This window comes from Asterias rubens, chromosome 16 (genome assembly GCF_902459465.1).
Source record: "Asterias rubens chromosome 16, eAstRub1.3, whole genome shotgun sequence".
Taxonomy (NCBI): domain Eukaryota; kingdom Metazoa; phylum Echinodermata; class Asteroidea; order Forcipulatida; family Asteriidae; genus Asterias; species Asterias rubens.
The window spans coordinates 12,804,426-12,831,947 of NC_047077.1; the positions used below are offsets into that span (position 1 = coordinate 12,804,426).

Consider the following 27,522-nt stretch of genomic DNA (forward strand, 5'->3'; position numbering starts at 1 on the left):
TGCTGATCAATAATGAACTTGATGGAGTATGATGACTTCCAAAATTAGGGCTCTGCCTTTACCTCCATTTAGTCCGATTTTGACGTTTTACAACTCCACGCTTGTTGTGTGTACACAAACATGTGTTTGGCAATGAAAAACAAAGTCGCAAGGCAGGCAGATCACTGGTAGTGGTGGGTCACAGTACTTAATCCAGTACAAGCCTTGAACACCAGCGAAATAGCCAGGGGAAAAACATAAACTGTATCCAGTCCCCGGCCGCGCGCCTCCCCCGCCCCATCCGCTACAATACAGATCTTGATAGACAAATCAGTGCGAAAATGCGTAATTTAGTGTAGGGACTTGTGGCGAGTTTATACATTGGAGTAGTCTGGTGCTTCGGCTACAGCTACGTCTAGATCAGCGCGTCTACCAGTGTTGAAGAATAGGCAGACGCGCGCGATCTAGCCGTAGCTGTAGCCGAAGTCGCCGTTTCGGACACGGCCTAAGTTTGATATGGTTACCATGCCACGTTCTCGACACATTTTTTAGTGCACAGAATCAGCATTGTGAAAACTAGTGTGCGGGATCGTACGTTCCGAATTTTACCTCCATATAAATTAAATGGGTCACAATGTTAACATTAAATAACATTTTCGAATAAATAATGTTATGGAATCAATGAAAAAGGGCACGACGGCCAAGTGGCCGTAAGGTACGTGATTTTTAAAAGGGCTTCACGGCAATTCGCTGGGGCATCACGGCAATGGCCGCTGGTGGCCGCTGCAGAGGTCGAGGCCTGTGATTAGAAAGATATTTTAAAAGTAGAATATAATGGTCCACACACGAATCACTCGAAATAGCATTCAGTATACTGTTCGAAACGTCGAGACCCAACCGGCTCTTTTCAGAGATGGTTGTACCCGCAAGTTTACTATTTATTTTTAGTTTCTTCTTAAATGCATGTTTTTTGTTTTACCTCGGCGACAACACTGTCGGCCATTTATGGTTAACCCCCATAAATGGCCGACCGTGTTAGTTCGCACAGTAAAAGGAAAACCACGAAATTTTGAGGCAAATGTGTGTGGATCATTGTATTCTACTTTCAAAACATCTTTCTTTTTGTAACCTAGTCCACTGGGCTAGTAAACTGTGCATCTTACTCCCCCAAAGGAAGAAGTTTTGGTTCCCTAGATTTTAAATGTATCAAACAACTTCTAAGGGTTTTGATACCTTTTGTACATGTAGATCAAGTTTTTGGTAATGACATGAATCCCTACTCACTGTGAATGCGTTAAATTCAGCTTCACTAGTCGGCACCCTTCCTGAGAAAGGGTTTGTTTGGTCTTTTAATGCCCGAATTTTGCAAATAAAATGAGATGAAACCACCTTGTAAAACCTAAGGTATTAATGTTTAAAGTTCGGCATGCCTGTGATAATAAAAAATGAGCAATTTTCATCACAGTGTGTGAGCGCCCGTCTGTAATTTTATCTATTTTACACAAAATATAAGTCCCAGCTAGGGTATCAGGCATGAATTGTGGCCAATAAACAAATTTGTCATGTGGTTCCAAATACAATACAATCCTGAGCCCTGGATTCCGAAAAACTGATCAGGTTTAAAGGCACTGGACACCTTCGGTAATTGTCATAGACCAGTCACTTCCCGCTTGGTGTATCTCAACTTATTTATGCACAAAATAACAAACTTGTGAAAATTTGAACTCAATTGGTCGTCGAAGTTGCGAGATAATATAATGGAAGAAAAAACACCCTTGCTAGAACAATTAATTTGAGCAACTACCATGAGTGCCCAGTGCCTTTGAACATGTTGAATGGGCATTGTCGGCAAGGCCATAATCATTTTGCAAAAGGGCCTTCAATTGGAAAATCTTGAAGTCAATAAGAAACTTTTGAAGGACACCAAGGCCAAGACCAATAGCAATGGAGGCCATGGCCTGCGTGACCTGTATGTAATTCCAGGCCTGCATAAATAAAGTAGGAGGAGGCATCAACAAGATACGTGTTAGTGGAGGTTAAGATGGGGACCATGGACTGATTGGTAAATTATTGCACCAAAAACCGTTAGAAAGCCCTGCTAAAAAGTGTGATCAGATGGAGGAGAGTTGAATTGATGAAATTCAACCCACATTGCCTCGATTGGGGTCCAGAAAATAAATATAATTCTCAAAGCCTGGCTTTAGTATGAGTTACAAGAGCCTGATGTCTATATTTCCCTCCCCCTCTCTCTCTTGCTACATGTATGTGAGTAGAGAGCTCTCACTAGATTAATTGTCTGGGAGAATAGGAAAGTGCAATATACAGTATGCAGTGTACATGCGTACATTTTTACATGGCAGCTGTCATTATGAGCGTGGGCTTACACGAACCATGAACTAAACTAGACTTAGTGTACATGTACATCAAGTATGCTGCTAGTGCTATGGCAATTTGTAATCTTGCAGAGTAACATATGGTAGGCCTTTAGGAAACATGTTCCATCATAGAGCTCAAAATAACATTTTCTCCAGAAGACGATCAGAGCATACTGAATGAAACGTCGAGCTGAAACCAACGGTTCTTTTCAGAACCACCCCAACTCATTAGAGATAGTCAATACATGGTGTTTCCGCAAACCTTTTCATACAATTTTCTCTACAACCGTTTGCATTTTGGTGTGCATTTTTGCCTTCAAGGTTTCTGGAACCGCTAGATTGTTTTTTAATCCGAAGTGTAATAAAACTAACCTGTGGAAATTTAATTAACAATACGAGTGTCCATTTTTCAAGGTTAAAGAAATCCCCAAATAACAGCAGATTTGCACTCACACAGACCCCCACCACATACCTATTTGTTTTCGCTGTCCCATGACATCATGTTTGAAATCATGTTTAAAATTTTGCTCCGAAAAAGTGTATGGTTTAACATAATAAAATGTATCAGAGAAGGTAGGCCCTGTTGTTACAAGTACAATTTAAATATTTATGTAAACCAGTTTCTCTTCAGGCAATGGCCTTCATCAGCAAGCACAGGATACCAGGGTAGGTAATAGAGCTGGACTTACTCATCTAATGAAAACAAATACCACTCTATTTGTTTTCCTGGGTAGACAAAAACTAGGACAGTCTGGGTCTTCAGTAAAACTTAAACAATACTCTATTGTCAGATTGTAGGTTAAAGTTTAGCATTGCATTCAATCTCAAATTTATCAACTAGACTATTTTGTTTTATGTGTTGTATCGATGATAAAACCACTCTTCATAAAATCTAGTCCTGGAATTATACAAGGAGGACATAGCTTTTGTTACCCTGTTTTTGGTTTGTCCACGTTTCAGAAAGTGTGTGCCTGGAGTGATTTTTGGGGTGAACCCCCATTACTGTGGTCATCAGAAACGAACTACTGTACAAGATGAACCTCTACATTAGCTAAAATCCAAAGATTATAAATATTAACCTGATAAATAAATTACGGTTTTAACTGACTGATATTATAATTGTTTTTTCTTTTAGAAGTTTAAACTACAGAGTACTAACAATTACCATTGAGACCCCTGCACTCAATTTTGGACCAATCCGCGCAAAAAGTAATCCGCGTTAAAAAAGTTAAAACATTATTGCGCAAAATCGTTAAATTGGTACATTTTAGTGTTGCAAGTTGTTAACTTGTGCAAGCATTTCTGTAATTTTAGTGCATTTTTACTTGGAGTTTAACTTTGGATGAGGGCACTATGCAAAGATTCTGAAGTTTTTAGCATTTTTTAATTTCCTGTCCTTATTTGGACGCCAGACATTCGCTGATGTTTGTGAGGTGAAAAAAAAGTACATTTGATGTCAATCTTTTTTTTTTAAAGTGAAACAATTTGTTTTTATGTAAACAGGATCTACACACTGATACTTCAATGCACTTAAGACAACATTTCAAATTTAAAGATTTTTTTTTTAAATAGTCGCACTTTTTACAGGAATCATCAGCGAAAAAATGTCGTCGAAAAAAAATAATATTAATAATTCCACACCTCATTCTCAGCTGACCAGATTGGTGAGGGATTCTCGGCTATCAATTCATTGCATAAAAGTTGTCTAAAGATGACATATTCAGAACAAAAAGTAGTGATTTTTCTGGTACCACGGCACTAGGAGTCCTGCGGTAATATGAAGCTTGACTTTAATCTCTAAACTAAACCATGAAGCAATGAAGATTACAATGTTGAGCTACTACTATTACTAACCTCATATAGAATCCTCTAATCTGATTGGTTAAAAATGTAGTCATTGAAATAGCTGGGACCCCATTTCTTTATCAATAAGACGTCATAGTTAACTATGCACGGGGCATAGCAATCGACTGTGCTCGCCCTGAAAATAACGGTCGCAAATAGGTCGCTCGTGTGTACTGTATGTACGTCTAGCGTTCCGTGTCACGACGCGAACTGTGACCTTTCTTCGCAGAGGACCTTTCACCATAGTCAGGGTTGTTGATAAGCAGAATCTTTGTTCTGCATATAAAAATTAATAACTATTGACTGCTATGAGGGGCACAGTTAAAATTATAGGCCCTCGGTGATGTCAAAACCATGATTAGGCCCGAACTGAAGAGGGCAAAGGACATCACCTTGGGCCTAATTGTGCCGCAGTCAATCTTTCTATACTTGCTAAAACTTTACAATACCTGTGGTATTGTGTATTTTCCTCATGTTTGATTGAGCCCTCAGACTGCACAATGTGGATACTTCCTTGCTTGAAAAAGTTGAAGGCTTGAATCCTGCCACCATTTTTTCACTCATTTTTACAAAAGTGAATAACTGGTTTTAAAGTTAATTAGTTTAGATACTAATGTATTTCATCGTTCGAATGAAAAGTGGTGGCAGGATACAGAAACTTTTCCCTTGAATTGAATAAACTTAGTTAGGGGAATGCAAGAGTCAATAATATTATAACAACAGAGCAGAGCCTCCCAGGGCCAGAGAGGTTCCAATTTTTAACTTAAAAAATGCAATGGGAATGGCTCAGTTTTTCCGTTGATTTTGAAGTTAAAACTTCAAATTTTAATTTATCATTCAGACCACAAGAAAGCAAACGACTACACTAGCATTTCAAATTCATTTAATGTAGACACGCACAGCACACAACAGTCAATAAAACTTGAATAGCTGCGCTCGAAATGTCAAATTAATGGTCAATCAATATCAAATAGCTACAGCGAGTTCACAGACGTCACGCATACCACCTCGATCATCCCTCCATGCACGCTCGCCACACAAATTCTTCGGTACATATTTTGACTCAAATTTGCTTATTTATACCCAACTAATAATCATAATACATAACCAGAAGCTCACTCAACAACTCACACACTAGCAACACATTGGAATTGCTTAGTTCGTCCTAGAAAATGGAGACTCACTCACCTCAATTCTTGAAGAAAGAGGAACATTTCGTCAGTGATTCCTAACCAGCCGAAACTGCTCGGAGACCAGTCACAGCCGCCATCTTGGAAAGTGTTGTTTGTGTGTGCGGCGGCGAGAGAGTTGAGAGTATGTAAATCCTCTAAATTCAACGGCTGTTTCACGTAGCAACGCACATTCAACACAGATTTCAAATGTTTTTCCAAGAAAAAAATACCCCAAATATGCCTCATGCTACTTCCTACGATCTGAATTAAAACCAACTTAATTTTAAATCTATGGAAATGTTTGTGTGGGTGTTTTTTCCAACTTTTAACTTGATGTTTATTGCAAAGGCATCGACACTTATCGTGCTTTTATGCATAGAGGAAGGACAGCCCTCTATGTTTTATGTAAACAGGTGACCTTGATGAAAAAGAAAATAATTATGACAAAAACATTGCGGATGATCTGGCATGAAAATGCAATTAAAGGAAATTAATGCGAACTGTAATGCAAAATTAATGCACACTGTAGGCCTAACCATAGAGTAAGGACAACAATCAGACTTTGTCATTCATCGTGACTTCAGTGCAATTGGCCGGAGTGGAGGTGGGTGGAGGGGGGGGGGGGGGGGGAGACTGACTGGACCCCCGCCATCTCTACGACTAGACACACTTTAATTGCTCAAAATAACTGTTAATAGCATCGACGAGCATGCAGTTTGTGAGAAACGTATAGCACGGCTCGATCCCGCTGAAGGAAGGACTCTCACTGACCTTTAATTGTTTTTGGAAGTAATTTTTTCACCAGACCTGAAGCCAAAGTTTTTGGGCAACGTTTCAATTCGCGTGCAACTTCAATAACAAAATAATTCAGTTCCAAATGTTCACAGATTCGTTATTAATTATGTAGGGGTCCACCAAGAGTTACCCAACGTGTAATTTAAACAAGTGGATGATTCATTTTCTTTTACATTTTGCTCTCAAGCCATCCACTCATCTCTATAATTATATGCTCCACCATCCAAATTAATATAAAGGAAATTATCCCCTTTGTCCAATACGTTTACTTTTATTTTGTTCTCAAAAAAAATAAATAATTTGAAACTATTAATTAGGTTAAGATTGTTAAAAACATCTCTCTAATGCTCCATCGTCCAGGAAAGTACAATTTTTCGTCAGTGCTTACTTAAATTACTTAGTTTGAGTTCTCAAAAATAATTTGAAAAGTTTTTCAAGGTTCCTGAAAACATTTCCCTAGTTTCATTATACAAGAGCTACAACGTCTGTGGGCGTTTGTTAGCAACACCAAAAATACTTCAACTTCGCCGCAGAATCGACCCATACACCTTTCCCGGCCCAACCCTTTCATGTCTTCTGTTTATACCGACACCCAAATAATTCACACTGCGGGCAGAACATGGAGGAATGAAGGCTTAGGGCGGAATGACACTACCACCACTGTACCACAGTTTTCTGTGAAGGGCAAGCAGTGAGAAATACAAGATCAAGAGAGGGCGCTATGCACCTTTCCTTCACCACAAGCACAGACAGAAGTTCTTCAATGTCTGTGGGGGCCTCACGCATAGCCTGAACATCGAACGTCACACTTCGAGGCTCGTGAATAACGTCAGAGACTGGCCTCCAGCCGTCGATATCAATTCATTTCACATAGAGATACGTAGTCAAATACATTACATGCAAGTACATTACGTTAGCCTTAAGAAATCCCGCGGTCCGGGATATGTTTCTATGGATGGAGGTACACATCCTACTGTTTGGTTTGTCCATGAAAGGTAGAATTCCATGGTTTATGTCAGAGCAGCACCCAAATCACCCCGACCAATCAAAGCATGGAAAACTCATTTCACTGCACGATTGTCCAATGATATAATTGCAATGGAAAGACTGGATCTGAGTAGCAAGTAGCCTACCTGTATTTATCATTGCATATGCGATAAATTACAGGGGTAATTTTAAACGCTACGGCTCTTAGGTGATTGACACAGTAGATTCACTCATTGTTTCACTCAAGAAGGTTTGTAATAATATTTGGTTTTAAAGTTAGTTGTTGAACAATGAGGCAATGACTTGTCCAAGTCCCGCTGCCGGTGTGTGGCAGGAGATTCCGCCCCCCGGCAATTCGGTCCCCCATGCGACAACTGTGTACATTTTTGTCGTATAGCGCCCTCTTTTGAATCATCCTCCTCAAGCCCACGTTAATGGGGACCGAATCTCCGGCGGACAAAATTCCCTGTGGGACACCGGTCATAAGTTGCCCTCTTTGTATTGGAACGTTTAACCGGCTTCGTCACTCATAATTCGGTGATTCAAATAAATATCACTCAAAGAGTGACAAAGTACACGGTATTGTGTGGTGTTGTCCTCCTTGCGACAAGGGCTCTCAGTAATCTTGTAAGTGCGTACGTGTTAGTCTTGGTCCCAAGACGTTCGCAACATGGATTATTTCCAAGCCGATCGCTACAATGCAATGGGCAGCGCCATATCGCCTGCTAGCATTGCGTTTTAAAGTCTACCTCGCTAGGGCAGTGCGCCGTATATCGCCTGTTTTACGCAAGTCAATTCTTTGATCTATTTACACGAAACGGCGACTTCGGCTATCTTACGGATAGATCGCATTATGCGTCTGCTTTTCCCCAACACTGGAGGACGCGCTGATCTAGCCGTAGCTGTAGCAGAAGTCACCGTTTCGGACACGGTCTAAAGTAAAACGAAATGAAATCTGTCGGTTTATCACGTTACGTTACGTTACGTTTAGTTATGACTATGAGAAAGTGACGTCTTGGGCCAAGACTATACGTACTTCACGTTAAAGGTATACTTCGAAGCTTACATAGACTTGTTGACAAGTTGTTACCGCTGTGAAATAGTCCAGTAGTGGCTTTGCTCTCGCGAGATCATTGCTCTGTAGTCGTGAGAGCAGTAGTCTCCCAACAGTCTTGCGAGAATACCGTGGGAATCGTGGGGAGACTCGGAATGGAGTCGGAATGCTATATCCGCGTCAGACATTTAACGACTTGTCCACAAGTCTAAAGCTTACAAGGCTAGCACAGAAATTCGGTTTTGCCCTGCAATATTTGGCCCGAACAGCACAGACCTTGACACTCTGAAAAGGCCGAATCATGCATAATAAAGCAAACAGTGCGTTCACTGTGTGTGTATCGTTCACCTCGTAGCCTTCCTTCCATTGTTAGTCGCCATTGTCAACACCAACCTTGATAAATGACCAACCTTGATAAATGACACACCATTATTAAACCAGCCCGACCATAACACAAACTTGTGTTAACTGCAAACTAAACAAATCTCGTCAGACGTTTAATTCTTGTTCTTAAACTCTTTCCACACCAAGCACGCTGACTAATTCCTTCTTTGCATGCTTTGACTTTATTGCAACGTGATGTGATTTCCCTCAAGTTCCAGTCTAACATCATCATTCCGAAACTCTTCGGTTTTACGTGACGCTGTGGAAATTGGCACAGGGAAACTTTAAGGTGAGAAAATATGATGGATCATTGAGTTATTAAAATTTGTATACAATTAATGCTTAATGCTTCCACCTTATGTTCCAACAACCCTGTGTTTAGACACCCCAATGTATTTCCTGAGCCTATCGATTTTGAACTGCTGCTATCTACCGGCAATCTCGGTGGTATTTTGGTAAGACACTGCTCTAAAATTGCGAGGGTCGTGGGTTCGGATCTTACCCGAGTAAAACGCCTGAGTTTTTTTCAAAGGACCACACTCTAAAAACTAAAGACTACTCTGCACTTGCATGAGTTCGGTGAGTGAATACACTTTGAAATTGGACCCAGCGTTTTGTTTGTAAAATCTAGCATTTAAAATTTTTGATCGAACGCAAAAAGGGTTAATTCAACAATTTAAGTGTTATTTCAACATTTCTCAACAATATACCATGTAATTTGTTGGATCAGCTGTTTACGTTAAACTGGCGCTTAAATGGTTGACTAAATACTTTAAAATGCTGGATTTAACATGTAAAATGCTGGATTCGACACTTTCAAAGTGTAGTCACTCACCGAACTCATGTGTTGGATTCAACTTTTTAGTTTTTAGAGTGTAAGGAACGCAGTGCTTATCATCGCATCGATATAGGGGTAAGACCACAATTAGTAATCACAACCTTGTTCCTAACCATGTCCCGACACCCAATATATTTTCCTAATCCTACGTGTCGGAACACAGACCAGTCATCGATATTGTTTGTTTGTTTGTTTGTTTGCTTGTTTGTTTGTTTAAATTGTATGATCTTCCCGTCAAGTGAACTCGGCAAACTCCAAATGGGGCCTACGGATAATTTCTCACTAAAAATATCTGCTCAGGCATCTGGAAGCACACAAACTAATGCAACAAAAAGGTGTTTTTTCCTTTCATATTCTTTTGCAACTTTGATGAACAATTAAGTCAAATTGTTCACAGATTTGTTACTTTATGCATGTTGGGAAGCACCAATTAAGTGGAGAACACTGGCTTAATTAGCTAGTGACAGTTACCAAAGGTGTCCTGCACAAAGAGTTAGGACAAGTCCTAACTTAGGACCAGTCCTATAGGGATGTTAAGTTAGGGCGGGACAAGACCAACCATTGTGGCTTTAACAATTCTTCAATCGGGCTATGTTCCTTTTCATTCATTCATTCATTCATTTTTATTAAAAAACCAACTGGCAGCAGGAAGCTGAATAATGCGGCATTACAAGATAACAATTATTGATAAAAATAGCATAGATAAAACACACAAAAATTGCACCACCGCGGGGTCCAAAGGAACATTATATAAGAAGACGACAATAAGTAAAAATAAATATTAGATAAACCACTAAAAGACACTGAAAAAATGCACAGGGTGTTGGGGGAACCCTCTTATACATTGAAACCCCACTATGGAAGAAACCAGCTAAAAAAGAGAAACCCTAGCAGTTAAAAACTGAACATATGACAAAAACAATGATAGCAAAAAAGGGAAAACAAATTAATTTGATCAAACAGAAAAGATTAACAAACAATTACAGGATGTGGGAGACCCTCATTTATGAGGGCAAACTAAAGCATTGAAAATAAAATTTACAGGCCACACGCACACCAATAAAACAAAAGCAAATATGGAAGCTCCAGTCTAAGAGGATTGGTTTAAAAGTTTAGCAAGGAATGGAATTGCACTGATGCCATAACGCTTAGTCCTATGTTAAGGCTCCGTTCCTTGACCCTATCTCAGTTGCCTCTCGATCTAAAGGTCAACTCAACATTGTTGTTCATGCAGTCCTACATTTTGTCCGTCCTCCTTCGAAGGTCCCTCCCTCCGTTACGGAAGTGCCTCTTCCTCTACTCTACAGGGCCCAATTTCATAGAGCTGCTAAGCACAAACATTTGCTTAGCATGAAGTTTCTTCCTTGATAAATTACCAACCAACGTGATTTTCAGGATGAGCAAACAACAGCTAAATACCAGTAACGAGGAATAAACAATAAATTGAAATTTGGTTGGTAATTCTGTTTTTACTAAGGAAATTTCATGCTTAGTAAATTTGTGTGCTTAGCAGCTCTATGAAATTTTGCCCTGGTAGAGAACCCTTTGACCCATGTTGTCAATGCCGCCTTCACACTTGTTGTAGGGTGCAACCCACAATATTTTAAACACTAGATTAAAGAATAAAAATAGTTGAAACTTTTATGATTATCATAAAATTTGTATAAGTTTATTGCACTAACCTTTTTGTATTTTCTCTAAAGTTAGATTTATGCTTCTAGAACTTCGCTCTGAAATCTGTTAACAATTTTCTATGTTTTTGGTGTTTGTTTGTATTCATGACGCATAAACGGTAAAATCGAATCAGGTTCAATCAGCTGAGGATTGCAAACTGCTTAGCAGTCAAAAGGACATAGCAAACATAATAGCAAAACATATAGTTTCAAAATAAATTTGTAGTGGCATGCGTTCGATCCCAGCAGAGTTTCTCTCTTTAGCTTATGAGAAAGACTCTGTTGTGTACAAATTGCCAGGCCACTAACTAATATTGAATTGGATAAAACATGATCGATATTAGTAAACTTAATGCACATGTTCATGTTTAGCAGTTTTCTAAGCATCTGTGTAAACAATCTTTCTGGTCCCATTGACCTTTTACTCTCCTGTTATGTGTTGAATGCACCTGCACACTCTGATAACAATTGTTTTCTTACTTGGTTAAAGGAACACGTTGAGTTGGATCGGTCGAGTTGGTCTTTGAAAAGAGTTCTGTAACCGTTTGTTATAAAATACATATGGGTAGAAAGAAGTTGTACGAGTATAATACAATGATATACACAAATATGCCTCGAAAATGCGTGGTTTTCGTTTTACCTCGTCGATTAACACGGTCGGCCATTTATGGGAGTCAAATTTTTGACTCCCATAAATGGCCGACCGTGTTAGTTCGCGACGTAAAAGGAAAACCGTGCAATTTTGAGTGATACTTGTGTGGATGATTATATTCTACTTTTAAAACATCTTCCGTACCATATGCATTTCATAACAAATGGTTCCAAACGCTTTTTTTTGACCAACTCGTCCGATCCAAGGCAACGTGTTCCTTTAATCTCAACTATACAACACAATATTACCAAACCAGGGAATTGATGCATCCCAATCCCAACAATGCATACAATAACAAATCTGTGAAGATCTTGACTCAATTGATTATCGAAGTTGCAGGAGATTTAGTGAAAGAAAAAAAACACACTTGTTGCACAGTTTGTGTGCTTTCAGATGCTCTAAAAATGGCTTCGGGCCTGAAGTCCTTTATTATTTGTGTGAGAAATTTCCTCATAAAAAAAATAAAAATAAAAACGTTACTTCCGCGGGAGACGTTTAAAAAAAGTGTTACCAACAGCTCTGGACGTAACAACAGTTGTTAGTTGTTATGTGCTATTTACCAAGTGTCCGTGCCTTTAAACTCAAGTGTTATTTACATTGCATTGCCAGTTCAATTTCAGATCGCCGCTATCACAGAGTCTTCTTTTGCTTTGTGAAACAGTTGACATCTACAGCCGGGCAACCAAGCTCCAATCAACATGTACACAGTCCCATTGCAACTCACGGTCTTCGGGATTCTGCTGAGTCTCAGATATGGAGAAACGCAACCCATTTGTGAGTAACATAACAAAACAGATTAAAGCCCGGTTCATACTTCCTGCGAATCGAATGCGATGCGCATGTTGACGTCACAGGGGTGGATTTCACAAAGAGTTAGGACTAGTCCTAACTTAGGACTAGTCCTAGGAGATATACAAATTGCATGGATAGTCCTAAGTTAGGACGAGTAACTGGTCCTAACTCGAGATAAGACGAGTCCTAACTCTTTGTGAAATCACGGCTGGGCTGTTTTCGCTGGTCAGAACAATCTTGGATGCGCCATTTTGGTGGTCAATGTCACTGTGCGTTATTCATTGAAGTGCGCATTTTAGGCGTCGCGTTTACACGTAATCCTCTTGGCCACCAATTAATTGTGAGCACGGCGCACAGTCGCCGCGTTAAGGCCGGTTTTAATCGGTCGCGCGATAGTCGCGCGACGGAATTCTTACGCGCAATCCTAAGACTGAGGCCTAAAAACCGTGTCTTTTTATGATCGCGCGTCAAGATTTCCGACGCCCGACCATCGCGCGACCGACTATAAACCGGCCTTTAGACGTGCGTGCAAGGGTCAATAGGAGACTTTCCAACGCTAGGCGGCAGCAGACATACCGGGTAAATTTCCATTGTTTACGTAGTTCTGAACATGCGCATAATTCTGAGAACAATGGATTTACCCGGTAAGTCTGCTGCCCTCTATCGTCCCAGAAAGTCTCCCATTAGTGTAATTATGAAAGTAGGCCTACGGATATGAAAATTTTAACAACCTTTTGTTTTGGAATTCGAGACAGCCTTTGAAACAGTTGACGTTACGCCCTCTAGACTGGCCTTAACATCTGACGTCACACTTCGAGGCTCGTGAATAACGCCAGAGACCGGCCTCCAGCCGACGTATACATGCACCTTTGACCTACATTCATTTTACATAGAGATACGCACACATTCTACACCAACATTACATGCAAGGACATGCAGATTGCATGCACTGTATACAATAAACGCAAACACGTGGACAAAGCATGCAAGCTTTCCATATTCTGTGTTTTGATTGGTCGTCCGAGGTGACCTCAGACCAATCAAAACAAACTATAAAACGGTAGCTTTTAGTCACTGCATTGATCCAATGATATCATTGTATCCAATGGAATCAGTGGATCTGACCAGCAGGTAGGCCCTACCTGTCAATACCGGGGCCAAGTCTAAATCAAGACTAGCTCGAGGTCTGCCAGTCATCTTATCTGGAAAAAGATTGCCATTATGTTGTAATTTTACTGTGGATGTAGACATACCTAGTCTATAGGTGCTTAAAGCCAGTGGACACTATTGGTAATTACTCAAAACATTTATTAGCATAAAACCTTTCTTGGTGACGAGTAATGGGGAGAGGTTGATGATATAAAACATTGTGAGAAACGGCTCTCTCTGAAGTGCCTTAGTTTTCGAGAAAGAAGTAATTTTCCACGAATTTGATTTCGAGACCTCAGATTTACAACTTGAGGTCTCGAAATCAACCATCTAAACGCACACAACTTCTTGTGACAAGGGTGTTTTTTTCTTTCATTATTATCTCGCAAGTTCGATGACCGATTGAGCTCAAATTTTCACAGGTTTGTTATTGTATGCACATGTTGAGATATACCAACTGTGAAGGCTAGTCTTTGACAATTACCAAAGGTGTCCAGCGCTTTGAAAGACTAGGACAAGATAAAGATATATATAGTCATTATAATAAAAACAAAATTGAATAAAATAATCAAATTTAATTGTCATTTATTTCAGCGGCTGGAGGAAACATTGATTTCCTGGACTTCCAACTTGTTAATGGAAGCGCCCCCAACGAGGGACGAGTCCTTGTTCGTTGGTCGCGCGATTCGCCATGGACTGCTCTATGTTACGACCAGTATTTGGACGAAACTGTCAACTTTCAGATCTGCAGGGGACTTGGTTTCCCGTTTGCTTGCAGTCACAGTCGATCAGGACCACTGCGCACTGATGACGCGTCCCTAGGGAACATAGAAAGTTCGGCGTTTTTGGTTAGTTGTTATGCCAATGATATGGACTTCCGTGTAGGGGGGTGTGGACTGGAACCATTGCCCTTGTCTCCACCGCTAGTCGGACCGCTTTGCACGCACGAAGATGACATGTGGCTTACATGTGGATATGCAGGTAGGCATTGAGGAATTCAATACAGACATAAATGTCTTTAATAGTTCACAATAGTTTCAGTGCAAGCACCTTTTTATATTGTATAATAATAATTTTTATCGTTGGCAGGGGTCTGGTTTTACACATCTTTTGATGACAGTTTTATACTTTTGTTTTAACCTTGACAGCCCCTGTACAACTTGTAACTATTGTGTATGTCTAAAAATTTAAAATAAAATAAAATTAAAATAAATAAAATTTTTAAAACAAATTTCGGTGATGGTGTTCATAAACCCGACAGAGGGCACACTCTATGTTCTTGAATTAATCGGCGCGGTTCACGACTGCAGTAATTCTGTCCCTCCGGAGATTCGGTCCCCCCATGGCAAACTGTGTTCAAACTTCTTTTGATAGCGCCCTCTTTTGATTCATCCTCCTACAGCCCATGATAATTTCCCATAGGGACAGAATCTCCGGTGGACAGAATCCCTTGGATGTTGTAACCGAATTGGCTTCAGTTGTTGCTGAGGGTGTAATGATATGGACGTCCTATTATAATGTTGGAAAAATGTTCACTTCGCAGGCCGGTGTGCTTCATTTTTGAATGAGCAAGGGCAACTAGGCATTTCTTCTTGGTACTGAGCAAACTTATGAAGACAATTTCTACTGAAGCATTTCAAGGGCATCACATGCAATAACCAGGGGGCAATCGCCTCCATTGCCTCCATTGCTTAAAAAATGTCTGCTTAGTAGAGGATACCGATCTTAAACTGTACATGTGACATAACAGTTTGGCTGGTAACTTTATTTTGGTATTAAGCACAATTTTGTTGTGCTTAGCTACTTTTTACGTTAGCGGCTCTATGAAATAAGGCCATGCGACTTTGTCTTTTTGTTTACTGCAGGAATGCCAGACTTCGAACTTCGTCTCGTCGACAGCTCATCAGGTACCGCCGATGATAACAAGCTACTTCAGGGTCGATGTGGCGCAAAACACGAATGGGGAGCCATTTGTAACAACTTTTTCCTCAGCCTAAAAGAAGGAGCCGTGGCCTGCAGGGAGCTTGGATTCTCTGACTTTGCCATAGGACAAGGGAGTGTTGGCTTGAGGGAGGTGAACAGTCAATACAGTACAAACTACACGCTGTTTGAAGACATGGGTTGCCGAGGGAATGAGACGAGCCTTACGGAATGCGAACATTACTCGCTCCAAGGGTGCCGTGGTTACATCACTCTGTCTTGTTTTAATGGTAAGAATAACATTAGAGAGAATTAGCTGCACGTTCCGCATGAACGTGAACGTGAACGTCAGAAAATTGTGTCGTTATAATCTCACGTTTTTAGCATACGTGAAGTAACCATTTTTCACATCAGGTACGTACGTGCACGCAGACGTTAGCATGCAATACGCCCAAATGGACCCTTCCCATGAAATATGCTTACTACATTCACGCATGCGAACAGACCCTGTTGGTTTGCAAACACCGTAGAGTTGTGCACTAAGCAGACGCGCAATCGCGTGAGCGTCACGCACCCATTAGCCGTGTACAAACAGCGCGATTTTCCCTCATTTTTGCCAACCATAGAGTTATATAACCAAAACGTTAGTGCGCACGCGCTATGTGCAATTTACATATTTCATGGGAAGAGTCTATTGGCGACATCACCCAAACACAACGCAGTTGTTGACGCTGACGTTCACGTGTTTTGCTCGCGTAACGTGCAGCTAAACTTCGCTAATAATAATATTAAACCAATGGTTTTAACCGTATATACTGTACACCGATGGGGGTTAGCACTGTATATGCAGTACTTTCCCCAGCTCTGCTGACTCTCCTAGTGTACAAGCTGGCACAAGCTGTGTACAAAGATGATCTTGGTGAAAAAACTTCACTTGAACTGCTGTCTTTTGCCTGAAATGCTGTAGTCTTTGATGAATAAAATAACAAATAATTATCTCGCGAGACTAAAACCAGTGGGAAAATATATCATGGGGGTTGTCATAAGCGTAAATGTTCACAGGTTTGTCATTTTAAATGTACACGCCGGTCGTTCCTTTTTACTGTGGTCCTTCACATAACGTGTGGAAAGTAACTGGCGATACGATCAAGACCAGGTACACGTGCTTTTAGAACGTGTGTCACCGAAGTTTGATCTGAGTAAGAGTTCAAAACAAATTGCACGTAACCATTGGAACAATAATTCTAAACTCACCTTTGATTAATTTTAATTGTCTTTGTGTTGTTCCTTAGAAACAAAGGAGTACGATGATGTTGCGTATCTGTGTGGTTCTAAGCAGTTATGCAACGAGCAGTGTGGCGGTAGATGCAACCATTTGGGCACTGCTGTTTTCCACTATTGCCAGTGTGATGATCTCTGTGTACTGTTTGACGACTGCTGCTATGACCACTCCCAGAGCTGTGACCCGGGGGTGCCACTCCTAGCACAAGCAGAGTTCACAGCGGACAATTTCAAATGCGTTTGGCTACCAGGGAGTGAGTTTACAAACATAGGGTACGTAATTGTCAGCCAATGTCCGGCTGGTTGGACTGACGAGGGCACCCGCGACTTGTGTGAGGGACCAGTGGATAGTGCTGACGTCATCAGGTCGCTACCAGTATACGACGAGCAGAACGTGGATTTCAAGAATATATATTGTGCATTGTGCAATGGGAGATCTTTTGATAGGTTGCAGAGGTGGGATGTGTCCGCAACTGACAGTGTGAACTTCTCATCCGGAGGGCAGTATTACCCAGGCCTCAATCAGTCCCTACCGACAAAGGGATGGCTAGTTACGCCGCCTAGTGGCCACTTGGTTGTAAGAGAGTGTTCAGCACACCTCGTGGATACTTGCCTTTCTGAATTCCGCGGAAGCGAGATCGAGAAAGCCTGTTCAGCTTATTATGCACCTATAAGAGTTGACAACACTGAAACTAGATACCGGAATCCGCACTGTGCAATGTGTCACGGACAAACTGTCGAGCCACAGAACTCTTGCTTGGAACAAGTTTGCCCAGTAACCTGCGAACCAAGTCCTTTTGGACCATGTAGCAGTGTTTGCAGTCCGTACGACGATTTCTTGACGATTGAGACTTTGTTCTCACTGACAGCCAACTCATTGGATGGTTCCCAATGCTCCGACGGTCAGATCTTTGACCCCTTCTTGTTGAAGTGTCGCGTTCTTACTTGTGCCACTGGGTATCACATTCGTGGTGACACGTGTGTAGCAGTGCCTTCAGTTTCACCGTTTCCTGAAAACACAAATACATCTGTGGCGATGTGCCTGTCGGATCTTTGGTCAGAAAACAACGACACTGGAAAGGATGTGTTCGCGACTGCTCAAATTTATTCACAGATTGACCCAAACACGTCTGTATCATATATGTTTGTTTTGGTGAAGTCAGCTCAAGAAGCTCTCCAATTCGAAAAGGCTTTCGAAATTGTTGTGAAAGCTCCACAGAACAACACAGCAACCCTCGGTTCACAATTACTTTGTAACATTCACCAGCTTTTCATCGTATTGCCGTTTACTTTCAACGAATCAAGTGTCTGCAATAACAACACACTTGAGATACTACCAGACTACGGAAATGAAAGCCTACTAATTGTAACACAATTTCTGAATGCATCCACTGAGGCAAAGTATACGAAAACAAAGGTATCATCAACTTGTCTTCAAATCGGAGAGCTGAATTGTTCATCTCTTCTAGTCCTGCCGGATGCTGAATACCAAGTAACAAAAGATGCAGGTATACATGTAGTCGCAACTGATCAAAGTATCTCCACATCCGAATATGTTCTCCTTGAAGATGGTAAAGCTGTTGTTTGTTCATACATAGCACCAGCTGAGGAAGGATTGGAACCACGGATTAGACGAGCCATTTCTTTTGTTGGAAGCTGCCTGTCTCTCTTTGCTTTGTTCGCTACGTTTGTGACATACTGCGTTTTTTCGGAACTCCGGAATATGGCGGGAAAGTGTACAATGAATCTTGCTGCTGCGTTATTCACCGCCATTCTGTTGTTTCTGCTCGCCGGTGTCCTTAACCAGGATCACGGTGCCTGCGTATTTGGAGCAGTCGTAGCGCACTTCGCCTGGCTAGCAGCTTTCTGTTGGATGACGGTGCTCTCGTTCAACGTAGCTCGCACGATAAGCTCAATGGTACCGCGACGTGGTAAGAACATCGGACTAGACTGGGCGTTTATCCTTTACATGAGCCTCGCTTGGGGTTTACCTTTCATCATCATCATCATTTGCCTGATCCTGCACTTCTGCAACTGTGCAAGTGCGGACTTGATCTACGCCCACGATGATATTTGCTGGATCACTGATACCACGGCTCGCGTCGTCGCCTTTGTGGTACCGGTTTCGGCGAGTCTGTTCATATCCACATGTCTGTTCATCTTCACTATAGTATATCTTCGCAGAACAAGGCAATCAACTCGAGCAGCTCGAAGGCAAGGAACTGTCGACGCAGCCCGTGAGGAACTTTCCATCTATGCAAAGGTATTAGTCCAAGTTTTATTAATTAATTAATTAATTAATTAATTGATTTATTTATTTATTTTCGTCATTAACCCAGGGTGAGCCACTTCAGCTATTAAAAGAACTGGTTTCCATTTGGGCCCTGCCTATTCGAGTTTAGAACAAACCATACGTCACCATAATATTGAAATACTAAAAGAATTGACTCGTTCTTTGGCTCGGGTCTTTATCCCACGGCCACGACCCTGCCAGTTTTAAACGGCAGTTTAAGAATAACAATAATAAACTACAGCATTTATAAGGCGCACTTTACTGAAAAAGAGGAACATTCAAAGGCGCCGGTCAAGTTTTATCAAGATGTTGGAAAGCAAGAAAGAACTCGTCCCTGACCTCTTATTCCCTTTTTTATTCTATGGCTTTTTTGAAATGTTAGACGTTTGGTGACTTTCAGATGAATGAACCAGTGCCTTTATTTTCCTCATTCCACAGCTTTGCTGCATCGTTGGCCTCACATGGCTCTTTGGTTTCTTGAGTCAATCTTTAACGGGTATCATCCCCTTCTCCTACATCTACCTCATCCTCAACTATCTCCAAGGAGTCTTCATCTTCTTTGCCTTCTGTTTCAACCAGAAAGTCCGGGGTCTCTGGGCAGAGAAACTCAGTGTGCAACGATTTGCTGAAAGCAAAGCAGTGCCGTCCCGACTGAGAAAAAGCTTAATGAAGAAATCAACGGAGAACACTGCGCTTGCATCAAGTACTGTTGTTAGTTCTAATACTGTTGATAGTATGCTTTGAATTAGTCTGGTCCCCTGCTTTTCCTCCGCGAAAGGATAGGCCGTATATGAATTGTCTTCTTACAGCTACAGCTACGGCTGTTGCTAAGGGTGTTGCCAAGGGTGTCCTATACCTCAACGCATGATGGAGCGTTGTAGCCATTTAGCTGTAGCCGCTTTTTTGGATACGACCATAAATACATAAACTGGTGTATAAAACACCAACCAGCGGGTACGGTAAGATTCATTTGATGGGAATATGGAGGTAGGAGTTCATTTGATGAAAATAACAAATACACGTGGACTACCAGACCATCGAGGTTATCACAATGTAAAGATATATACTTTTCTGACTTTTATTACAAAATAATCCTCCGGAGAGGCTTTTAAAAATTGCATAAGCCGACGATATTTCACGTCGTCATTGCGGGGTATTGGGATAAGTTTTCAACTAGCAATAATCGCACCTCGGTTGAACCTCATTGGTTACGATATCACCTCTGCGCAAGGATGACCTGAGGAGAGTCTTCGATGAGACTATATCGAGGCTTACCACGTTGAGTCCATGGTGCCCAAGTATCATGAATGTTAACATCAACGTATAGTAAACGTCTCAATATTGTGTGAACATTCTTATTTTGAGTCTGAGAAATAAAATTTGGAAAGTTTAATTCAGCCTTTGGCTGAAAAGTTTGAATGTTTTTAAAAAACCTATACTAATAATAATACTTAAAAAAAGGAAAACATTGGGACGTTTTAAAACCCGATGTGATTTTTAAGTTTCAAGTGATGTTACTTTTTATCATAATTAGATTGTAAGTTTTGTTTATTTGTTTTTAATTTATTTGTTTCCTCAGAACCTACAAAGTTTTATGTAAAGCAGTGATCTTAAACGAGTTTTTCTTATTAATTCTGTAATGCACTTTTGTATGTTTAGTTGTTTTAATTAGTGACCTCTTCAGTGTGTGCTTTTACTCTATGGTATTGAAAGGAAAATTACAGAATTGTTGTCTTTTTCTCGCTAAAAACAGTTGCTGGCAGTGTAAGCACATTACGTAATCCACCATATACATAAACTGACATTTACAAACCTGTAGAAGTTTGAGATCGATCGGCCATCTTGGTTACGAGACAGTAGTGAACAACCGAGTAGGCTACACAATTTGCATGACATCGTTAACAAAAATGAACAAAACGCACACTGAGCGAAAAAATCCAAACGAGAATTTCTTTTATATTTCTTTTCATCAAATTACGACATTTCAGACAGAAATGGTTTACGGAATGTTTTCTACCATCATCATAATTAAACAGTAAGTTTTATGTAAATCTGTGATATAATAGACGAGTTTTATCTTACCAATTATGCAATGTTCCTTTAATTAAAGGCACTGTACACGTTTGGTAATTGTCAAAGACCAGTCTTCTCACTTGGTGTATCCCATAAGCGTAATATAACAAACCTGTGAAAATTTGGGCTCAATTGGTCATCAAAGTTGCGAGAAAATGATGAAAGAAAAACACCCTTGTTGGACGAATTTGTTAGGAATAAAAGACTTCTAGCTAGAAGTCTTTTATTATTTTAGTGAGAAATTACCTCCTTCTCAAAAACTACGTTACTTCAGAGGGAGTCTTTTCCCACAATGTTTTATACTATCAACAACTCTCCAATGCTCATTACCAAGTCAGTTGTTCAGTTAATATTTGTTTTGAGTTATTACCAAACGTGTACCTTCCCTATATTTGTTTACTGACTAAATGGTTTACACATGTGATTTCCCGTTGTAGCGTTTCGAGATGTTGTATATAAAACGACATTTTAAAATAATATAAATTCTTGTTATTAGTATTGGTACTGTATTAACGAGGTGGGCGGTAGAGTTTTGTTAGAAAATAAAGACTTGACTGAAAACAATCCTTAAAACTCAAAGATTCTTTTGATCACGCCGTTGTCGTTATCGTAATAAAGTGCATCTTGACAAAACTGACAAAACTATTTCTGGATAGCCGCAAGCGATGATATTATTATGTTGGTTTGACAGAACTTTTATTGGAATAGCCTATATTTAAATTTCTCTAATTTCTCTTTCCGAAAATGGTATTACTTATATTTTTCAAGCATACAAATGATTATATCAAGTATTAAACAACAGATCGCCAACATATGGCTGGGATGCTCAGTTGGTAGAGCGCCGGTATGTTAATCTGGAGGTCGTTGGTTTAAATCCCGCATCAGTAGTTGTTGTCTCTGACACAAATGATTATAATCAATTTGGCGCATGAATGTTTGACTATTTAGTCATAGGTGGTCCAAATAAATTGCGCTGCCTGGAGGTTGTTTTTAATTTAATTGTATGTATTTTTAGTGATGTGCTGGTTAATAAATTTATCAATTAAATAATGTGTTTATTTATTGAAAATAATAATAAAAATTACAGATTATTTTAGAGAGTGCTAAATACGGAAGAATCTGTAAGCGCCTCTAACCAGATTGACTAAACAGATGAGATTTATAAGTGCCCAATGAGGGAGCTGCTTGAATGTGGGTGGGTGGTTTTAGTGTTCCAAAGTGGTGGAGCTATGACTGAAAAGGCGCGATCGCCATAGCGTGTCATGGTGCGGGGTCCTGGGGAAAGCTGGAAATGAGCGATTGAAGAAGATTGAAGGCATTTGGTAACTGATGAAAGTGAAGAAGAACAAAGGGCTATGAGGTCTTGGAGATTCACAGGAGCAAAATTATGAACAGCTTTATACAGAAGAAGAATAGTATTGAAGTGGATGCGTTGGTATATTGGAAGCCAATGAAGAGCGCGAATGATGGGTGTTATGGGTGTAAAAGGTTTATGGACAATAGCCATCACAGCATAAAAACTGAATTGCAACTATGATACAATAATTTAAAAGAGATCTAAGGATTAAGAGAACAACAATCTAATATACAATAATAATATAAAATTTGCAAGAAAAAAGGGAAACAACAGCAACCACACACCTTTGGCAAGGTGTGTGGCTGCTGTTTTTGTTTTTTGTTTTGTTTTTGACTAATCTGGCAGCGGAATTTTGTTTTCGTTGAAAACCAAACCAAACCGTATTGCAGGGTAGTGTGAATTGAGAAAATGCCCTAAAACGGGCGCTACACCGCTGCTGTATTCAATGTACCCCCATTGGAGATTTTATTGTACAATGCAGTTCCTCCTTGCTGGGAAAACGTACCCATTTAAGGCAATGGTATAGAAAAAACAACCTTTGTTGAGCTGGGCTTTTGCTTCGTGCTTGACAACGAAATACGTCATGTTTGTTGTGCTCTAGTGTGGGGTGGAAAGCTGTAAAGAACAAAAAAAAATCAACGTTTTCACTGAGCCAAACATTTCTGTTATTGTGCCGCTAAAGTGCAACCATCAAGGCCATTTTGTCAGTGCGAGGGTTGTCCACAATTATAGTTACTTGGTTTCAGTCTGCATTAAAATGGATCCCGCATGTGTAAAAATGACCATTTTGGTCTTCACAGCCGTGTTTGCTAGTAGTGCAAGATCCCAAACTCAGCATAGCATTGGGCCATATCCAACAAGCGGTACTGAACGATGTGTGTGCCAGCCGCACATCACAGTCAATCCGCCCGTTTGCGGACGCTCCCTTCCAGTGAACTCCGTTGCAGGCTGCAACTGTACAACCGTCCAGGAAATACTTCGTACAGTATCGACCAACCAAGAAACTGTTGCGTCGGAGCTAGAGGATACCAGACGTATGGTTGGTGAGGTGCAGGTAACGGTATCGACCAACCAAGAAACTGTTACGTCGGAGTTACAAGATACAAAACGTGAAGTGGAAGATGTGCAAGTAACAGTGTCTACAAATCATGAAAATGTGACCAGTGAGATACAGGGTCTCAAACGACAGCTGGAAGAACTGCACCTTTTGGTTTCAACCTTAGTGGAATTCCCTCGAGGTAGGTTTATTTTTTTATTTTTTAATGTTCATAAAGTTCGGCTCCAACAAGATTAATTTTTCCATCGGAGGGGGAATTTTATTCAAACTTCTTTAATGTACAAAACTACACAAACTATTTTTAAAACCAACTAATTTTAGAACTTCATGTAAAGGAAAAACAGCAAATTAATGGCAAAAACAGGGAATTTTATAATGGCATTTAGTTTGTACTTGACAATAAAAAAGGCTCGCATTTGGTATTAAATTTATCTAGTAAGGTGTTATTCTTAACAAAGATAATTTGTCCCAACACTAAAGAACAATCAATTTCTTTTTAAATATTAATAAACGTTTTGCTGTCATTTATCTTCTTGCGATATATAAACACGGCAACGAAATGAGTATAATGTTAAGAGCAGATGATCATTTTCTATAAATCTAAAACTTGGTCAAAGATCTCATTTAAAATAATTACCGAAGATTGTTCTCTTGATAATAGTTTACTAAAAAGAACCTTTGTTTGTTTCAATTTGGACAAGTAATCATCATACATAGGGAGCGTTTTGGCGGGGTCGTAATCAATAAATGATTAACCGACGGCCGATTCAACCGAAACATTTATTGGTTATGACATCCAACAACAAATTTAAACGTGCATTTCTGAAGTTAAAGTAATTCATGTGCAACGTTAAATTTCCTTGCAAAATAATTTGACGAAGAACTGACTAATATACATTTTAGATACGGGAATAAAAATATTTTGTTACTTCGCACTTGTACAGTGGCCCGGCCTCCGATGGATTGTTCCGAGATTCTTGCGAGTGGTGTATCGATCAGTGGCGTGTACACGGTTCAACCTCTAGGATCAGGTGGGGATTTCCGAGTGTACTGTGATATGGAAACAGACGGTGGTGGATGGACGGTAAGTTAACACGCTTATGGATGAATGAGAATTTCCTTCTTTAAAAGTGTCTATTGCATTTTGTGTAGAAGGGATTTGAACAAAGTCAAAAGGGCTAAATGTATTAATAACAAAAAACTTGTTATGATAGGTTTTCCAGCGGCGGAGGGACGGCAGTGTTGATTTCTATTTGGACTTTGTCAACTACAGCCGGGGCTTTGGGAATCTAGAGGGAGAGTTTTGGCTGGGTAACGACAACTTGCACAGTCTGACTGCTCAGGGCGAGTATGAACTCCGTGTAGATTTATCAGACTTCGAGAACGAATCCAGATATGCATTCTATGACTCATTTAACATCGCTGATGTTGCTGACAACTATAGGCTGACACTGGGAAGTTACTCCGGAACCGCAGGTAATAAATAAATCAGTAACATTCCAGCTAAATTATTGAGACAAGGAATCTATTTCTAATAGTTCTGTGCATTACAATAACAAATAATCTTCCTGCGTCGTCATAATCAACTCCTGGATTTTCGGTGATATCTGATTAATGAAACCACCTTTTAAAATGAAAATTTAAAATGTTAGTTTAACTGTGTATACACCGGGTGGGTCATAAAAAACGCAATCATTGGATGGGAGCTATTATTTGAAAGACAATGGACACTATTGGTAATTGTCAAAGTCCAGTCTTCTCACTTGCTGTATCTCAATATATGAATCTAATAACAAACCTGTCAAAATTTGAGCCCGATTGGTCATCGGAGTTGCGAGATAACTATGAAAGAAAAAACACCCTTGTCACACGAAGTTGTGTACTTAATTTCGAGACCTCAAATTGTAAACTTGGTCTCGAAATCAAATTCGTGGAAAATTACTTCTTTCTCGAAAACTACGTCACTTCAGAGGGAGCCGTTTCTCACAATGTTTTATACTGTCAACCTCTCCCCATTACTCGTTACCAAGAATGGTTTTATAATGATAATTATTTTGAGTAATTACCAATAGTGTCCACTGCCTTTAAGAACAAGATAAATCTTGAGAAATAATTTCCATATAATTCGCCTCTATTAATCACCCCCATCCTTTCACCATTGTTAAGATAAATCCTTGACCTACTTAGAAATGGACATTATTTGTTTAAGATTTTTCTGAACAACTCCCATCCAATGATTGCGTTTTCTTTTTGCTCACCCGGTATATATAATTTAAACAATGAAACGTGTAAACCAAAGGTGTACGTTTGCTTTCAAGGTTCAAGGTTCAAGGTTCATTTTATTTCCACAGTATCAAAAGAAAGAACGACTCATTAAATCCAGAAAGGTTTCAAAAATATTGCTTTTGTTATTGAAATTAAAATTTGAGACAAATCGAAACAAAGTACAATCAACAATAAAATAAGTGCGTTAAAAACATCATAAAACCCCGTCCCTTTTTCGCGTGTCCTAAAATTATAGCATCGTCTTTGTTTCAGGTGACTCGCTGAGTGTCCACAATAACCAGCAGTTCTCGACTAAAGATCGAGACAACGATGTAGCCGGCAGCAACTGTGCCCAGACATACCACGGTGCCTGGTGGTACGCAGAGTGCCACTCTTCTAATCTTAACGGGGAGTATCTCGTTGGGACCACGACTGTTTATGCTCGGGGAGTTGTTTGGAATGACTGGAAGGGGTATTTTTACTCACTCAAAACCTCCGAGATGAAAATACGACGCACTCCATAATAAGAACACCATACCACTCATTTACGTTGCCGCCCACTTGTTAAAGTCTTATCAGTACTGGAAGGGTCGATACAGACAAACAAGTAGCATGTGACGAATAAGTAACCGGCCTTAATGTACAAGGAATCATTTAATGGTCAACATTCAATTCTGCGAAGAATGAACAGAAACAGTTTAGAGTGGATGTTCTGTAGACACCATAACGACATTTAAAGGAAAGGTAATTACTCAAAACAAATATTAATTAAAAACTGAATTGGTAATGAGCATTGGAGAGCTGTTGATAGTATAAAACATTGTGAGAAACGGCTCCCTCTGAAGTAGCATAGATTTTGAGAAAGAGGTAATTTCTCACTAAAATAATAAAAGACTATTAGCTAGAAGTCTTTTATTCTTATCTGAAAGGACACAAATTCGTCCAACAAGGGTGCTTTTTTCTTCTTCATAACTTCCTCGCAACCTCGATGACCAATTGAGCCCAAATTTTCACAGGCTTGTTATTTAATGGTTATGATGGGATACACCAAGTGAGAAGACTTGTCTTTGACAATTACTAAACGTGTACCCTTCCTTTAACCAGTTATTAATAATTTAGACAATAAACAATACAACTTGTAAACACACACACATTTAGACTCAGTCAGACAACCTGGTATTCAATTCCAAAGGGTGTAAAGACTAAACTATGATTAAAAACCATAGGCCTTCAATTATTAACTTACCAGGTAGGCTACAACAGGTACACTACCTTCTCAATACTTTCACTAACAGAAATAAGGTACCAGTAATTTTTGTTCAATGTAGTGGAACTATTTACAGTTTCTTCCACCAATTAATACCTTCTTTAATATTACTTTAATAAAAAACAAAACAGCGATGGAACCCAAATGTACTGGCCAATTGATAAATAGTTGCCGTTGTATGTACGTGTTGTTAAAACAATTTATGAAAAGTCACCATTGTGATTGAAATAACAGACCATTTACCTTATGTCTGCTGCATGTTACGTCTTTTGGGTTGCTGGGAAAATTTGTTTTAATATATTTGTTTTCGCAGT

General features: G+C 39.9%; 3 protein-coding genes and 1 non-coding gene across 12 annotated transcripts in view; 2 read left to right on the forward strand and 2 right to left on the reverse strand.

Annotated features, from left to right (window-relative positions):
• The window catches only part of LOC117300661 (nuclear receptor coactivator 2-like), a 95,731-nt gene extending 90,257 nt beyond the window's left edge, over positions 1-5,474 (reverse strand). For all 9 annotated transcript variants that reach the window (XM_033784369.1, XM_033784364.1, XM_033784363.1 and 6 more), the window contains exon 1: positions 5,388-5,474. The gene's annotated coding sequence lies outside the window, so the exon portion shown is untranslated. The remainder of the gene's footprint in view (positions 1-5,387) is intronic.
• Positions 5,475-12,432: 6,958 nt separating this feature from the next.
• Positions 12,433-20,246, forward strand: LOC117300831. Its single transcript, XM_033784677.1, has 5 exons — positions 12,433-12,528; positions 14,290-14,676; positions 15,561-15,905; positions 16,908-19,159; positions 19,628-20,246. The coding sequence occupies exons 1-5, from the start codon at positions 12,453-12,455 to the stop codon at positions 19,931-19,933; spliced, it is 3,366 nt and encodes a 1,121-aa protein (XP_033640568.1). The 5' UTR covers positions 12,433-12,452; the 3' UTR covers positions 19,934-20,246.
• A 36-nt stretch (positions 20,247-20,282) lies between these two features.
• On the reverse strand, positions 20,283-20,423 carry LOC117301204. The gene has a single exon (XR_004520271.1). It is a non-coding gene; the product is annotated as a U4 spliceosomal RNA (small nuclear RNA).
• A 2,741-nt stretch (positions 20,424-23,164) lies between these two features.
• On the forward strand, positions 23,165-26,745 carry LOC117300832 (ficolin-2-like). Its single transcript, XM_033784678.1, has 4 exons — positions 23,165-23,857; positions 24,621-24,760; positions 24,891-25,152; positions 26,215-26,745. Exons 1-4 carry the CDS (start codon positions 23,377-23,379, stop codon positions 26,463-26,465), a joined length of 1,134 nt encoding a protein of 377 aa, XP_033640569.1. The 5' UTR covers positions 23,165-23,376; the 3' UTR covers positions 26,466-26,745.
• The last annotated feature ends 777 nt before the right edge of the window (positions 26,746-27,522 follow it).